The 15,695-nt window shown below is 36.4% G+C and overlaps 1 protein-coding gene across 1 annotated transcript; it reads left to right on the top strand.

Moving 5' to 3' along the window:
• Window positions 1–476: 476 nt before the first annotated feature.
• meox2b (mesenchyme homeobox 2b) lies at window positions 477–14,938 on the top strand. The gene is made up of 3 exons (XM_065294570.1): window positions 477–1,640; window positions 4,858–5,030; window positions 12,512–14,938. Exons 1-3 carry the CDS (start codon window positions 1,151–1,153, stop codon window positions 12,731–12,733), a joined length of 885 nt encoding a protein of 294 aa, XP_065150642.1. The 5' UTR covers window positions 477–1,150; the 3' UTR covers window positions 12,734–14,938.
• The last annotated feature ends 757 nt before the right edge of the window (window positions 14,939–15,695 follow it).

The raw sequence follows: 15,695 nt of genomic DNA on the forward strand, positions 1-15,695 counted from the left end.
AATTATTACAGTATGAACTAGACTCCAGTGTATCTATTGTTATACAGATTTATAGAAATCTGCATGTCACTTTATGCCTGCAACAGACGATGCAGCGTAACATTTGGATTGGTTATAGTTTTTGTTAGATTTTGAGTTATTGCATGGCAGACAGACTTAATGGCTGACAGTATCAAACTTTTGTGAGTTTCTTAAGAATGCATTTCAATTAAAATACAATGGAGATCAAAGACATCAAACGCTTTCAATGCACAACTTTTATATGTTTGTCATTTAAGTGGACTTTAGCACGAAGTATATGGGGAGCTGGGCCAAGTGGTTTGTTTATGTGCTATTGAATACATTTGGCTGGACTTCATTTCACATAATCCACTCCAAAATCAAAATCACGGTCAATTCCGTGTCCTTAAAGACGATGCTGAAAGTGTAGATCATTCTGCGGCACCTTAGTTTATTCACACTTCAGTAAAACTTTGCAATCTGAGCAGCAGTCGCCCCAAAACCCCAACCCCATCTTCTGTCAAAACCCCTCTGGTTCACACTTGCACTCCACTTGCATAAGCAACTCATCTCTCAGTGGGGTCATATCGCCCACGTCCAAAATATCATACCCGTTTTCCGGAACTACTTGGCTGGCCTCGAAATTATCGTACCTTGCTTTTCTGGAGGAAGATCGTATGCATGTGGTCAGTAGCGAGGAGCCTGCGACCCAACCTCCATCTCATGTTACGCCCTATATATAACATCCATTCCTCCACCACCTCCGCTTGCCCCCCTCCCTCTCTTGTTCCCTCTCCAACTCCACTTCTTCTCAAGCACAGTATCCAGTCGGGCCCAGACCTCTCTGTCTTTCTTTCTCTTTCTTCCATCTGTCACCCGAGCTTCCTCTCGCAGGCTGTGTGTGTTTACCCTCTCTCTCCACCTGGCAACGGGGCTGCATGCTCAGGATTACCAGAGGCCTTGTCTTTCATCGCCACCCGCTCCCTCTTCCTCCTGCTGCTGACTCCTGGACTACGGTAGCCACGGGTGCGAGGTGAGAGGAGCTCGCCTTGTGATTTTTGGCTTCCCCCAAAAAAACTCACGTGTGCGCTCTGCGTGCAGGCAGAGAAGACGTTTTCGGAGAAAGACCAGGAGTTGTGGATAAGGGGAAATGGATCACTCTCTGTTTGGATGTCTGCGGAGCCCTCACGCCCCGGCCCAAGCCCTGCACCCGGCGTTCACACAGTCCTCGCTGGCTTTGCACGGTCGATCGGATCACGTCTCCTACCCTGACCTGCCGGGACCTTCGCCGCCCTGCAGCTACACAGGGGACGAGGCCAGCTTTGGAGGACCACACCATAGAGTTCACCCCGCTCAGCAGCATCCACATCACTCACAGCATCAACCTACATGGCACGTACCGCAAATGCCATCAATCGGTGGCGAACGTCACGGCCTCTGTCTGTTGCACGCCGAACCTGCAGCGCCAGACCTGTGTAGCTCTGGGGGAACAGGTTCCCAGGGTTTGTGCGCGGGTAACCCAACGCTAGCTGATAGTGACCCCTCTAGGGTGTCATGTGCGTCAGGCGAATTTGGGAGACAGACCATGTCTAGTGTTGAACCAGAGAGACGGAATAGCAAAGGGAAGAGCGACAGTTCAGGTACGACACACGTTTTTTCCTCATTCATTCTGTTATTTGAACAGTTTTGTGTGTATTGACACACTTAAAAAGTTAAAGTATACTATTATATTTATACTTAACTAGGCTAAAATTCTTTCACATACAAATGAATATACAAATTATACAAAATAATATACAAATTATAAATCTTCATTACAAATCTTCAAAAATAAAAAAATTTTATTTAACGGGTTAACTGAATAGTAGGCCAATTCATTATTTCAGTACAAATGATGTCAAAAATGTTTACTTTTGTCAATATTTGCTGTTTTTTATTTATAGATAATTTATTGATCAAAAATCATCAATTTTTGTAATCGTTGTGTTTATATATTTTGTGTAGTCTTTGCCCAATCTGGCCTTATAAATGAAAGTGTAATTTAGTTTGAGGCACGATGGAAATATTTGATCAGTTTTGATAGATATTAAGAGAAATTCATTCATTCATTTTATATCGAAAATATTATATCGAATATTTTCGATATAACATTTTTAATTTATACTTTCTTTATATTGTGTTTTAAAAACAGTTTTTAAATAACAACAAATAGAAAAATAAAAAAATGAATACTTTACAATTTAAACTAATCAGAAATAGAAATGTCTTTATTAGTTATTAATTTAAAATCCATTTACAAAATGTTTTATAAAGTTTTCTTTGCTCGTCGTAAATGAGATCCCAGAATAATACATTGCCAAATATCCATCAATAATAAATGATTTTATTTGACGATGCATGATGATAATAATAAAAGGAATATTAGGATCCGTGTGATTTGTTTTACACATTTGACATTCAGATTGTAAGACACACACACACTGTAAAAAATGCGCAAAAACATTTAAATATAATCAACTTGGATTTACAAGTCATTTGACTTTGGATTTTTCATCTTGACTAGTTGCTGTAACTTATAAAATAAAGTTCAATAAGCCTAACTTATCTCAACTTTATCTTTTTCAAATTACAGCAACTCACTGTAAAAAAAAAATGCAGCACGAAGTTAAAACAATTTTGTTTTGCAAGTCAACTCAAAATACTATTTTCAGTTTTTGCTTAATAAAGTTGACATAACTTTTAAATTCAAGTTGAAATTGTTTAACAAATTTTTTTAAGTTAAAGAAACATAAAAATATGTGTTGATTTGACAAAATCCTTGTTTTTACAGTGTAGTCAAGATATGCAATCTCACATGAAGAAAAAAAATTGAAATGACTTGTACATCCAAGATGATTGTATTTAAAGATGTAAGTGCAAATTATTTTTTTACAGTGCGCACACACTTGGTTCTAATCAATCCACACACAGACTGAGACACAAACTCAAACTCTAGACTGAATTCAACGAAAATGGGCAAAAACAACATCATTTCATAATAATACATTTTGAATTTTTGAATTAAATAAAAGAAAACATGTTGAACATGCTGCTGAGAGTACAGTAATGATGTGTGGCTGCTCTATGTCTTTCTCTCATCAGTCTCACTGGTGTAAGTCACTGTGACATTTACCCTCAGGTCTTTAATAGCCCACAGGTGAAGTCTGCTGTTAAGCGCTCGCACTGCCCACAGCTGTGCTTTTGATACCCCGCAAACACAGTCGTGCCATTTATGGCTAGAGAAAAACAGTTAGACTTTCATAGAAATTCTGCTCCTCAAATTTCAAGAACAATAGAAATGTCACACCTGATAAATGAAGTTGTGTGACATTGACCTAAAGTCTTTTATAACAGGAATATAGAAAAAAGAGTTACATAGTTGTTTTGCTGATTGTACAAAGGGCGTACAACGATGTAGCTAAATTAGAAATAAGTAATAGAAATGGTCCCAAGCTTTCCTAATGTATACCATTTAGGTACAGATCTACATTTGATACATCTGACGTACTTAAATAAACTCTTTAGGTGCACACATGTGTACTTTTTGAAAGGGTACAGCGCTCCGCTATAGGGACCATATTCTGACAATTTTTTTCTGGACAGTGTAAAGGTTGTACGTTTTATTTAAATAACAATCTTGACTCACTTTTACGGTGGATCAACCGCTCTTGCAACTTAAAGATGTCATGCATGGGACCTAAATGCTGAAGCTGTTCATCCAGTTGCCAGTAATTTATGGCATGATAGCAGATTGATGGATATAGCCAACGCTGGTAGAAATTTCCAGAAGGCTCCTGTTGGCACTCAGCGGTGCCTTTATACCAAATCTAATTTTATTCTTCACTCTGTTGGCAGTTATTAAAGGCAGCGTGGTTTCCATTTGGAGCAAAGTCATATGTCGAGATATTGCAGTGACAAGCAGTTCACATTATAGATTATTCAGAAAAGTGATGTTGAAGATAAAATATGAGCTGCAAGACTCATAATTTTGTGTATTGTAAAAACCTTGGATCTTGAAATGAGTTATGAAACCATCCTGCTTTCATTCGAGACAAAATTTTTGCATTTACAGTAAATCACATCGTGAATGGGAAGCTGAAAGAAATTCATTAAAAACTTTTTACTTTCTCTCTCTTTTTAAGTGAATTGTAATTCACTTAAACTCAAAATGAAGAATCGGAGAGGAGAAAGGACTATTAGTGATAGTCAAAGTTTATAAATGCACAATAAATATATTTTAAATTAATTTGTGCAATCCTGTTATTAGTTCAAATGCTTTTAAAGAAAGATAAAGAAATTTGTAATTCATTTTAATTTTGTAAAGTTTATTTTTATGAACCATGTCAAGCACCCGTCTTTACAGATTCATGTTATCTCAATGGTAAAGAGACATTATAACACACTTTAACTTTATATATAACTAGAACCTTGTACGGTTTGATAAGTGTTAACCCGGCACACATACAGTTAAAGTAAATTTTTTTTTGATCAATCTGTAATCTTTTTTGGATAGCTTTATATAGTCATTGTGTGGGAAATTGATCTGATTTTTGGAGGGTGCGAAAGAAAGCCTGTTGTTTCAGGCACATGTTTCTTTCCCTGGCCCGTCTCCACCTATTCAAAACACCAGGTCCGTATCGCCATAATAAACGGTGATTGGCAGTCCAAATTGTTCCGCTTTCATTTTTTATTTTTGTTCGTTTATTTTATTTCCGAGTCCTGCAGTTTATCACACCATCTTATTTTTTCGCCCTCTTTTTCTGCCTCCTCACATATTTTTTTTGCAGCGGCTGGAGAGTGATCTGTTTTTCATTTCAGATTCGCAGGATGGGAGCTACAAGTCAGATGTGAGCAGTAAACCCAGGAAGGAGCGTACGGCGTTCACCAAAGAACAGATTCGAGAACTTGAATCCGAGTTCGCCCACCACAACTATCTGACACGGCTCAGGCGCTACGAAATCGCTGTCAACCTTGACCTCACGGAGAGACAAGTATGTTGATGCTTGGCTGGTTTTCATGTGTTAATGGGTAACGTTGTCACTTTTATTGGCTTTGAAAACACATTCATTTGCCTGATGGGTAGACAAAGCCTTTGGATATACGCTGACTACACAAGTTATACAGCGGTGAACTAAGATAGCCTCTTTGGGCCTGGGTGGTGCGTTAGTGCGGGCCCTTTAATAAAAATTCTCATAGCCCTGTGACTTTAAGCATCAGCCCTTTCTTTGCACAAACCCTTGACGTCTGATTAAATGGCTACATTTCTATATGAACTGAAAATAAATAGCCTTTGTACCTTAAATTCTGAAAATGTACAATTGCTTCAATTCTCAAATCAAAGTCCAAAACCACTTAACTTTTTTTGACTCAGTACTCAGTACAGTATGATTTACTTATATTATAAATCTCTATATTTCAAGTTTCATTGCTTACAATGACGCAAATACTACAATCTTAATTATTTTTGTTACTCAAATATATTGTACTGTTCTGATACAAACCTTTAAAAAAGTGACTGTATTTGCCACATTTTATTCTTTATATATATATATATTTTTTTTTTTCAACTAGAACCTTAAGTTCCCTATCAGTTTAGGGACTGTATTCTTTACTATTGCAGTAAATTCTCTCTTTAATTCGGTATAAATCCAGACACTGATTGTAATACTTAAAGCGGTCTGCACATCTCACACCCATTCATGGGATTGTTTCAGTGTCAGTGTCTTGACCTGAATAAAATTCCTGTAACTCTTCTAGGATTTGAATGGTTTTGTTTGAATCACTTTTCCCTTCCTCGCTCCCAACTGCTTCCTAATGACTCTCAGCACAGAGATCCAATAAATCTTTGGACGTGGGTTGATCTCGGATCTAAAACAGCAAATTCTGAACATCTGCCTTTACTGTTTTTCCAAAGCTGTTTGTAATTATACTACACGTAATGTTTTTAGGAGAATCCATGTACATGCCACTTGAAAAATGTAGCCTTTTCAGAAACTATAAAATGCTTTTGAATCTTTTTAAAAAAATAATAATGTAGTGGCCACGGACCATCAGCTACACACATTTACATGCATTAAATTATATTATACCATGGGTCTGTTGAATGCTTTATTCTGATTGGTTGAGAAATGTTCCACGGGTGTTGTTGTTTCTGTCTGTAAAACGCACACCAAACCTGTCAAATGTCTTAAAATAACCACCAGAGCAATGTTTGTAGTAACAAAAAATTAACTTGGATCTTTTAAATTACTCTGCTTAGCATTGTGCCGCATTATCACCTTGGGTGTGCATTATTTTCTTATAATTCAACGGCCTGTCATCAACTATTCCTTACTTACATTAAATAAATTACTAAATCAAATAATCTTTTTTGCATGTGGTATTTCAACACAAACCTGTCTAGGTCACTAAACACCGGCATTTAAGTTTAACCAAGTGCTTTCTATGTTGGTATTGCTTTATTTCTTTTAAAAATACACACATTTGTGTACATTTTATATTGATCAATGAGTCATTAATTAATCCAGTGTTAACCAAACGATAAAAGAAAACATTATAGCAAGCATAAATGAGACACAAATGAGTCACTTATCACAAAAGGTTACAATAGCTGGGTTTCCATCACCCTGATTTTATGGAAAAGGCAAATTTCGAATGAAAATCTTTTAATTCACTGTACACTCACTAGACGTGGTTCTTGGCTTATGTGAAAAAGATAAAATGCGAATTATGGGAGATGGAAATGCATTCGCCAAATAAATTCTGTAAAATGTATAACTTGCCCAATCGTAACTAAATGCACTTGTGTCTTTATTTTCTAAGCGTGCCTAGTTTTATTTAGTTGAAGCAATTTTTAAAGGATTCACTTCACATTTGGATTGAAACACAGCTACTGTCATAAAATTGGTCCCTAGCTTTCACTGGGGAGGTACCCTTTCAAAACATACTGTACAGCTTTGCACCTAAAGAGAACATATTAGTACTTCATATGCACATACTGGTACAGTACCAAAAAGTGCATATTAGTACCAAAAAGTGCATATTACTAAGTCAGAGGTACATATTTGTACGCCCCAGTGACAGCTTAAGACCATTTTGTTTCTGCAGTGTAATCAATAATGCTTAAAGAGATCATATGCAGTACGAAGATTTCTGAACAGGATAATTTGTGTTATTATTTACAAAAAGTTTTAATAAATAACTAAATCAATTATTTTGTGGCCACTGTTATTTAATAAAACATATCTTGCAGATTTTAAAAAGTTAGTGTGAATCTATCACTTAAAACCCTAATTTTAAACCCCAGTTCGTTTATTTCCTCCAAATTTTAGGAAAGTTCTCACTCCGCACACTGGTCATTTTTTCCCCATGTAATGTGATCTGCAATACCTGCAATGAACTTCCCAAAATAACCATCTCAGCCAGAAATAGTTGCCCTATCAAGTCTGGTTATGGGTGGTGGGGGTTCAGTCTGCCGCCACTCGGTCCTGATCCGATCGACCCGTTTTAGGCAGCAGCTTGATCATCACAGTAGAGACGCAAATACAGAGCTAAGTGTTGAGTCAGGAATCAGATGCAGGACCGGGGGCCAACCAGCAGCCAGGAGTTTTGAATCAGCACATAACTGACCAGGTGAAAATAGCCTATAGAGAGCCAATCATATCACTGTTATACCAAACTTCCCACGCTCCAGATGAAAAACACCTTTATGGGAAGTTTAAAGATTAGAAGCAGAGACGAATGATCCTTCTGGCTCTTTCACTGTACCTGCAGTGCGCATGAAATAAGGTGTTTTGCTAAGTTTATGTACAGTACAGTGCATGTGTCTGACTGAGAGCTGTGTTGGAAAACTCATCCAATCTGCACACAGCACACAGTTTGCTCTGATACAGAAGACATAATTCAGATTGGGGGTCTGCATGTACGTGCCAGATCAACTCTTTCTCGAGAGTACCATAACACACGTTCCCACAAAGTGGGGTTGGGTTTCCCCATGCAAATCTTGGACGTCTGTGTTGCCAGGAGACCGAGAAAGACCCATAAACATTGTGTGAACTGTAGTTGGCTACTGTACGCTATTAATGGTTTTGCCAAAATGTTGTCTCCTAACATTAGTTTATTATTTGTCTTTTGCTATGAAATGTGCAAAATCATTTATTCACTATTATTTTTTAACTTAATATAAGTTACAATATGTAAGAGATAATTGATGACGGGCCTTTGAAGAGAGAGAGAGAGAGAGATAGAGAGACATGCACTGGTCATTGCAGTAATAGGAACAATGTGAACAAGTTGGCCTATTAATATTTATATATTTTTTCTTCAGTATTTATGTAGAATTTGTTCTAGTTTATTTTATCGAGAATGAAGCAAAAACAAAACTGAACAATGAGGGCAATCAGTGTTTATTTTCTGTGTTCATATTTTATTAATTATTCTAAATGTATTTCTTTCACTACCACACATATATTTATGCTTTATTTGTTGAAATGAAATAAGTCCAAATTTGGCATAATAATATGAAGCTGTAATGCAGTCCACAGACCTCATAGATATGCGTTTACTGAAAATAATGCACTCCCTTAAACTTTTGTCAACCAATCAGAATAAAGCATTTAATGGCCCCATGGTAATAATATATTTTACATGGCTCACTGGCATATTTGAAATTATAGCATAATGTAGTCTTTCATTTTTTTTTTTTTTTTACAATAAATTAGGGCTGTCAAAAGATTAATCGTGATTAATCACATCTAAAATAAAAGTTTGTGTTTACATAACATATGTGTGTGTAATGTATATAATTATTATGTAAGGGATAATGTAGAGGCAGCCGGTAGTTATTGGGAAATAAGCCCCGACAGTGTGATCAGGACCCGACGCGAAGCGGAGGGTCTTGTATCACACTGAAGGGGCTTATTTCCCAATAAATACCGGCTGCCTCTACACTATCCCGCTTATTACACGGCTACTTGCCACATAAGAAAAAAAACTGGACATGAATATGAATTTGAAACATTTTATTGACATATTTGTTTTAAATTAACATTTTTATCCTTCCGCGAAACTTTGCACAGATGCATAAAATGATCGTAATATCTTATTAAGATCCTCTGCTTCATACTTGTCTGTCTCCATTTTTTCTCTTTTAACCAGTCTTTGAGAAGTTTTAATCCCCATTCTGTATTTTTTTGTGTGTTGGCTTCGTAGCTGTCATGCTCTATTTTGTCAAGTTCAGTCTCAGTAAGCTCTCTGTGTCTTGTCGTGGTTGTCGAGTGTTTGTCACAAGATGGCGCCAAACAGACAGTAATCTTTATTGATCTTTATTGGCGCGGAGCGATTTTACTCGTGAAAGTAGTCCGGCTATACGTTATTATTTTGGAGCGGTTATTATTTGAAAAGAACCCTGCAAATGTCTCAACTGACCAATCAGAATCAAGCATTCCAGAGAGCCGTGTAATAAGTATATATAAATACACACACATTCATGTGTATATTTAAGAAATATTTGCATTTATATACTGTATAAACATTTATATAATTTATATTATATAGAAATATAAATATTTTATATAGAAATATAACCAATTTTTCTTAAATATATACATGACTGTGTGTGTTGTTTTTATATATAAATATTAATTATACACACTACACACACATATGTTATGTAAACACAAACTTTTATTTTAGATGTGATTAATCACGATTAATCTTTTGACAGCCCTACAATAAATACAAAACTGTTCATTGGATATTAACTTTACCCTAAGCCTGTTACCAACCTTTGTCTCCTTTCATATCTCCTGTGCCTCTTTCTTTGAGATAATTATAACTTCATTGTAATATTTTACATTACCTGTGCATTTACTCTACAGTATTTATTATTTATTTTTTTGTTTTGTTTTTGGTTAAGCACCATAACAAAGTTTCCATTGCATAGTACCTCACGGTTTGGTTTAGTTTGGGTCGGGTCAGCTTAATTTTGGGAGCTTTTCCATTGGGTGTAGTACGTAGTACCCGATACTTTTTTCGTACCACCTCGGTTGGGGTTCCAAGCGATCGGAGCTGATACCAAACATGACGCGAGAACACTGTAGGTCACTGATTGGTCTGAGAGAATCATCACTGCAGCATCATATGTAGATTAGCTTTACCTGTGCTAGGCTAGCTTGCGCTGTCTCGAGGAAAAATGTTGTCATCTGTTCTCTGCTATAAGTTCCCAAACTCACGAACAAACATCCACAGGTTAAGAACCAGGGACACCATAACCGTTTTTTCCAAACTTGCAGTTTGTGGCGGAACATTCGCGACGAGCACGTCAGTATTATATGCTTAAATGCAACTTCAATGAGGCTCAGCGGAGCACCGCTGACTGACGCCGCGGTGTTTGAACAGAAACGGTGACGGTCATGTGAGATAGAGGTAACGTTAGTGATAAACGCGATGTGCAAACATTTATTTGTGGTGGCCAATTTTAATTTTGTGGTGGACTGAGGGATAATAAATTTATGGGAATGTACAACGCTCTCACTTTTGATGTCACAGCAGTAGGAAGCGCAAATATAACCACACGCCTATAATCCCTCCCACTGCGAAGTGGTACTAAACTCGATGGAAAAACTAACCACGCCAAAGTGAGGTGAGCTGACCCGACCTAAACTAAACTAAACCGTGGGGTACTATGCAATGGAAAAGCGCCATAAGTTTCACCCTCCAAGGGGGGGGGGGGTGCTCTCAGTGTCAGTGTCAGTGGGCGTTAAGCAATCACATATCTTTCATTTTAAATCAATTATTTTTCACTCTTTATTTTCTCTCGGACGTTCCTATGCGCTTTAGCCTACGATAGACATCAGATTATTAATATGAAATGAATGTATTTTATTTAGTCTACGATAAAACTGTAGAACTACATTAATATGTATTATATGTCATTTAAATTGTGTTTTTTAAAAGTCAATTCTTTCATTTTTATACATCAATGTAGAATCGTTTACAGCACCATTACAGTGCTTCATAAAAACTCTCAGAAAACGTGCACATATATATAGAGGTTTTAGCATCGGGATCACTAGACGAGAGCTTAATAGCCTTATTTTTGTGAAAACCGACATTTCTTTAATTGTGTTACCTGTCGTAGTTAGCCTTCCGTCACAAATGGAGAGAATACCAATTGGAAGTCCTCATCCCTATGCCCTATTCCCTTCGAAAATCAGAGCTGTGCAGACAGTTGCGCAATTGTGTCTCATTGTGTGACCGCTAAAATACACTTGGAGAATAGAGCAATGAAAACAACGTCATTTTCATTTATCTGGAGTGAGAGTTTAAGCGGCGTTCCCTTCCCGAAGTGCCCTTCAAGGGCGCAAAAACGCAGTTTTGAATTCGACCATGCATGCTCTCTCTCATCAGGCTTGGCTGTGCAGGTGTGATGCTAGGTTTTTAATATTAGGGTTTTTTAGGGACTGATTTCAATGTTTTTTTATAATATGATTGGATTTTATTCTAACCTTAATTCAGTATTTCATTGTATTTAAAATATGTGTATAACATCTGTGTGCATTTACTGACTACCTTTAATATATTTTTTGCATGACTGCATTTTCCTCTAACGCAACATCCACACCAAGTTCCATTAAATGAACATAATGACCAAGAACGTTAGATAAACAAGGGGTGATTTTTTTACTCAGGTGAAATCTACGCCCGCCGCCAGGTGAGCTGTCGACGGTGCTGAAAAAACGCGGAGCCCATCGTTATTTATAAGTTCGGTTCAGTGTCAGTCAGACACTTTTTCTTCTTTGCTTTTGTTAAATATTTCAAGCTGAGGGGATGTTTGATCTGGGTTTTTTTTAAGTCAGCCCAGACAGCTGAAAATAACAGCTGAAAACCAACTGCAGTTGAATTGATATTAATTGCACAACCAAAAATCTCATTTTGCAATGAAACTCTTCAATATAGTATTAATTAAATAAGGTTGGATCATTTCTGTTGAGCTGCTGGTTCGTGAAGCTGAAAGTTTACGTAATAAAATAATATAGGCTACCATTAATGCAAATCAACGGGATTCCTGGCTTTTTTTGCTTTATTATGTCTATGTTTAATGTTGGTAGGGCCCCATATTAGTTATTGAAACGGGCCCCTAGATGCTTAAGGTCGTCACTGCATTTAGGTACAGATATGTTTACATTTGGTACCAATATGTATCTTTAAGGTGTTAATATGCACTCTTTGGTACCAGTATGAGGTGCTAATATGAACCTTTTAGGTACAAAGGTGTAAATCGCAGTGACAGCTACTGTAGGGACCATTTTGTCTGACACCTTCATTTACATTTGTACATTTAAAAGTGCATTATAAGGTAAACATTTTATCAGTATTTGTTAACCCACCACCTGTTGCACAACACAGCACTTTATCATCTAAGGAACAGGAACTTAAATGATTTCACATGAACATTATTTGTGTTGTGTAGGTAAAGGTGTGGTTCCAGAACAGAAGAATGAAATGGAAACGTGTGAAGGGTGGACAGCAAGGTGCCGCCGCACGGGAGAAAGAACTCGTGAATGTAAAGAAAGGAACGCTCTTACCCTCAGAGTTTTCACCTTTAGTGGGGCTTCACCATCCCCTCGGCTCTCCAAGCAATGAGGAAGACAGTCATGAAAGTGACCAGAGCTCTGATCATGCACATTTATGATGCCCGGGGTGCACCCACTCATAGCCTGCCAATTTCCTCAGGAATCAACATCAACATGTCAGCACTCAAAAACCCATTAATAACTTTTACCGGGCCGTGATTTCTTATTGTGCTATTTTATTCGGAGTGGTTAGGGTTTGTTCCCAGTCTGTGTAACAGATGCTGGAGGGTTCCCAAGAACCCCGAGCTGAGACCTAACAAAAGGGATTTAAAGGTGAGGTGGTCGCACTTTTCAATTTTCCGAAAACTGGAGGGTTAAATGGAAACTATGCATTTTTGCTCATGTGTGACATGAATTTTGAAATTTGTAAATAAATGTTAGTTCGAATGTTTTACACATTCCACATGAGTGCCTTAAAGAGGATTTTTGCACTGTTTTATTTTTTGGCATAACTGATTTCTACTGTATTTATACAGATCACTGATTACCGAGCACAAATACATCATCTGTAATAGCACAGACAATGTATTAAGTGTTCATTTATTTAAAAGAAAAAAACAAACAACCACAATAAATGACAAATTGTAGCACACGTGTTTACTTGAAGGGATAATTTACCCTAAAATCATTTACTCAATCTCAATTTTTTGCAAACCTGTATACATTTCTGGTCTTGCTTAACACAAAGGAAGATATTTTGAGCAATGTTTGTAAAGAAACTTTAGAGCACCATTGACTTCTATAGTAGTTTTTCCAACTATGGAAGTCAATGGTGATCCGCCTTCTGCTTGATTACAAATATTTTGCTTTGTGTTCGGTAGAACCAAAAAATTTTTACAGGTTTGTAACAAATTAAAGGTGAGTAAATAATGACAGAATTTTCAGTTTTGGGTGAACATTACCTTTAATTTCAAACAAAAGTTTTTTTGTAAATAGTGACAAACATCGTTTTTGTACATTTTTACAACATGCTGTTTATCTGCTCTGAACAGATATTTCTTTAAGTCAAACGAATGGGTTGAAATATTGTATGTAAGGTTTTGATAAACACTTTATTTGCAGGGGGAGATACAGTGCCTTATATTAATGTCATCTTTCATTTGCCATGTTTAATGTGTACCAAAGGACTGCAAATAATTGTATGAATGATCACTGAGGCGTTTAGAGTTGTAAAAGCGCTCTATATATCTGTTCATATGTAATTACTCATGTATTACACTGTAATACTATAGTAATTGCAAAATAGTGTCCTATTTGTGACCCTGGACCACAAAACCAGTAATAGGGTCGATTTTTTTGAAATTGCGATTTATACATCATCTGAAATTTGAATAAATAAGCTTTACAAGGATTTATGAGTTTTTAGGAAATCTGGAATCTGGGAGTACAAAAAAAATCAAAATACTGAGAAAATCGACCTGAAAGTTGTTCAAATTAAGTCCTTAGCAACACATATTACCAATGATAAATACATTTTTGATATATTAACGGTAGAAAATTTACAAATTTATTCATGAAACATGATCTTTACTTAACTCTTTCCCCGCCATTGATGAGTTATCTCGTCAATAAAGAGAAAACATTTACATAAAAAAAAAACATGTTACTGATAAATTTTTATGTTAATCTGCAATACCACGATTATCCACTTGATCCACTTACCCAATTTATGAAAAAACTGAAGCCCAAAGGTTATTTACTAATTTTAAACTCTATTTATGTTTTGATAATTGTTCTGAATCTGATTTCTAACAAAATTCTTTATTAATTCAGCCTTTTGCTAAACATATTATTTTAAAAGGTATTTTACAAATACCCATATTAAAGAGTTTATAAGTAGAGAAAAAAAATAGATAGGATGAAAAGTTTGTCTGTTTGTTTATTTTTTGTTTGAAAGCAGAGAGTCTGTTCTTTCATTTTATATTTTTGTATGTTTGTATATTTTTAAAAGAAAATTTTCCTGGAAGGCATTTTGTGAAACTTTTGTGCTGGCGGCGAATGATTTGATATCCTAATGATTTTTGGAATGAAAGAAAAATCTAATAATACTTGTTACAAATATACCAGTGTGCCTTATGACTGATTTTGTGGTCCAGGGTCACATTTGTGAGTGCAACACGGCAGACTTTATTTCTATATGACATTTTGATCTGTTTCAGTTTATGGTATAGTTCATATTATGTTACCTTGTAAATAAATGTTCGACATTGCAGTTCTAACTTTTCATGACAAACTTGCTTAATAAATTGCACAACAAGATTGTATTTCACAAAGCGTTCATTTGAAAGCCTTTATAAATGGAAATGTTACCGAACACTGAAGAGGATTATGTGATGTAAATGTTATGGAAAGCCAGGGTTAAAAAAACTGAATATTATGGTTTGGCATTTCAGTGTAGATGTGAGTGAGCATTTTAATTTCTGGAGTGGCACTTTGTCGAGTCAGCCAACTTCTCAAACGTCTTAGCTTATAGCGGAGCAGTCGGTGATTCGATAGCTGCAGAAGTTTGGACTCATTTGATTTGCGGCTTTGCCATTCCCCCCGACACACAGGCAAAGCCCGGGCTAAGTGGATTTGTTTTCAGTTGTGGTCAAAGCCAGCCATGCATTTTCCCTCTGTGAAAGACGTTTTTGATTAGTCCTCCGATTTAGATGTTTGTGTATGATATACCGTGATCAAAGCCAAACGACAAACGATCCTCTTGGGGAAACAATTCGTGGCTTCGAAAAAATGAATGTGAAATATATTTATCACCCCTCCAAACGTGCCAAGAGACCAGCTGCGGTGATCACAGCTACGTCTAAACAAAGCATGATGAATATTGTTCGTCAGAAGCAGAATCAATAAAAACACGAACAAATAAACACAAATCAAAGCTAACATGACTTAGGTATGAAAAAGACACCGCAGAGCACAAACAAAATCAAGGACTGAGGCAAACAAGTAAACAGCCAAGATGTTTTTTTAAATGAGTGTTTTGCATGACATTTTTATTTCTGCATCAGTAATAATAAAAAAGGA

This window comes from Paramisgurnus dabryanus, chromosome 19, assembly GCF_030506205.2.
Source record: "Paramisgurnus dabryanus chromosome 19, PD_genome_1.1, whole genome shotgun sequence".
Taxonomy (NCBI): Eukaryota; Metazoa; Chordata; class Actinopteri; order Cypriniformes; family Cobitidae; genus Paramisgurnus; species Paramisgurnus dabryanus.

Coding starts and splice junctions, on each gene's coding strand:
- meox2b (XM_065294570.1), top strand. CDS start 1,151: ATGGATCACTCTCTGTTTGGATGTCTGCGGAGCCCTCACGCCCCGGCC. Junction 1,641..4,857: donor AGGGAAGAGCGACAGTTCAG/GTACGACACACG, acceptor TTTTCATTTCAG/ATTCGCAGGATGGGAGCTAC. Junction 5,031..12,511: donor TTGACCTCACGGAGAGACAA/GTATGTTGATGC, acceptor TGTGTTGTGTAG/GTAAAGGTGTGGTTCCAGAA.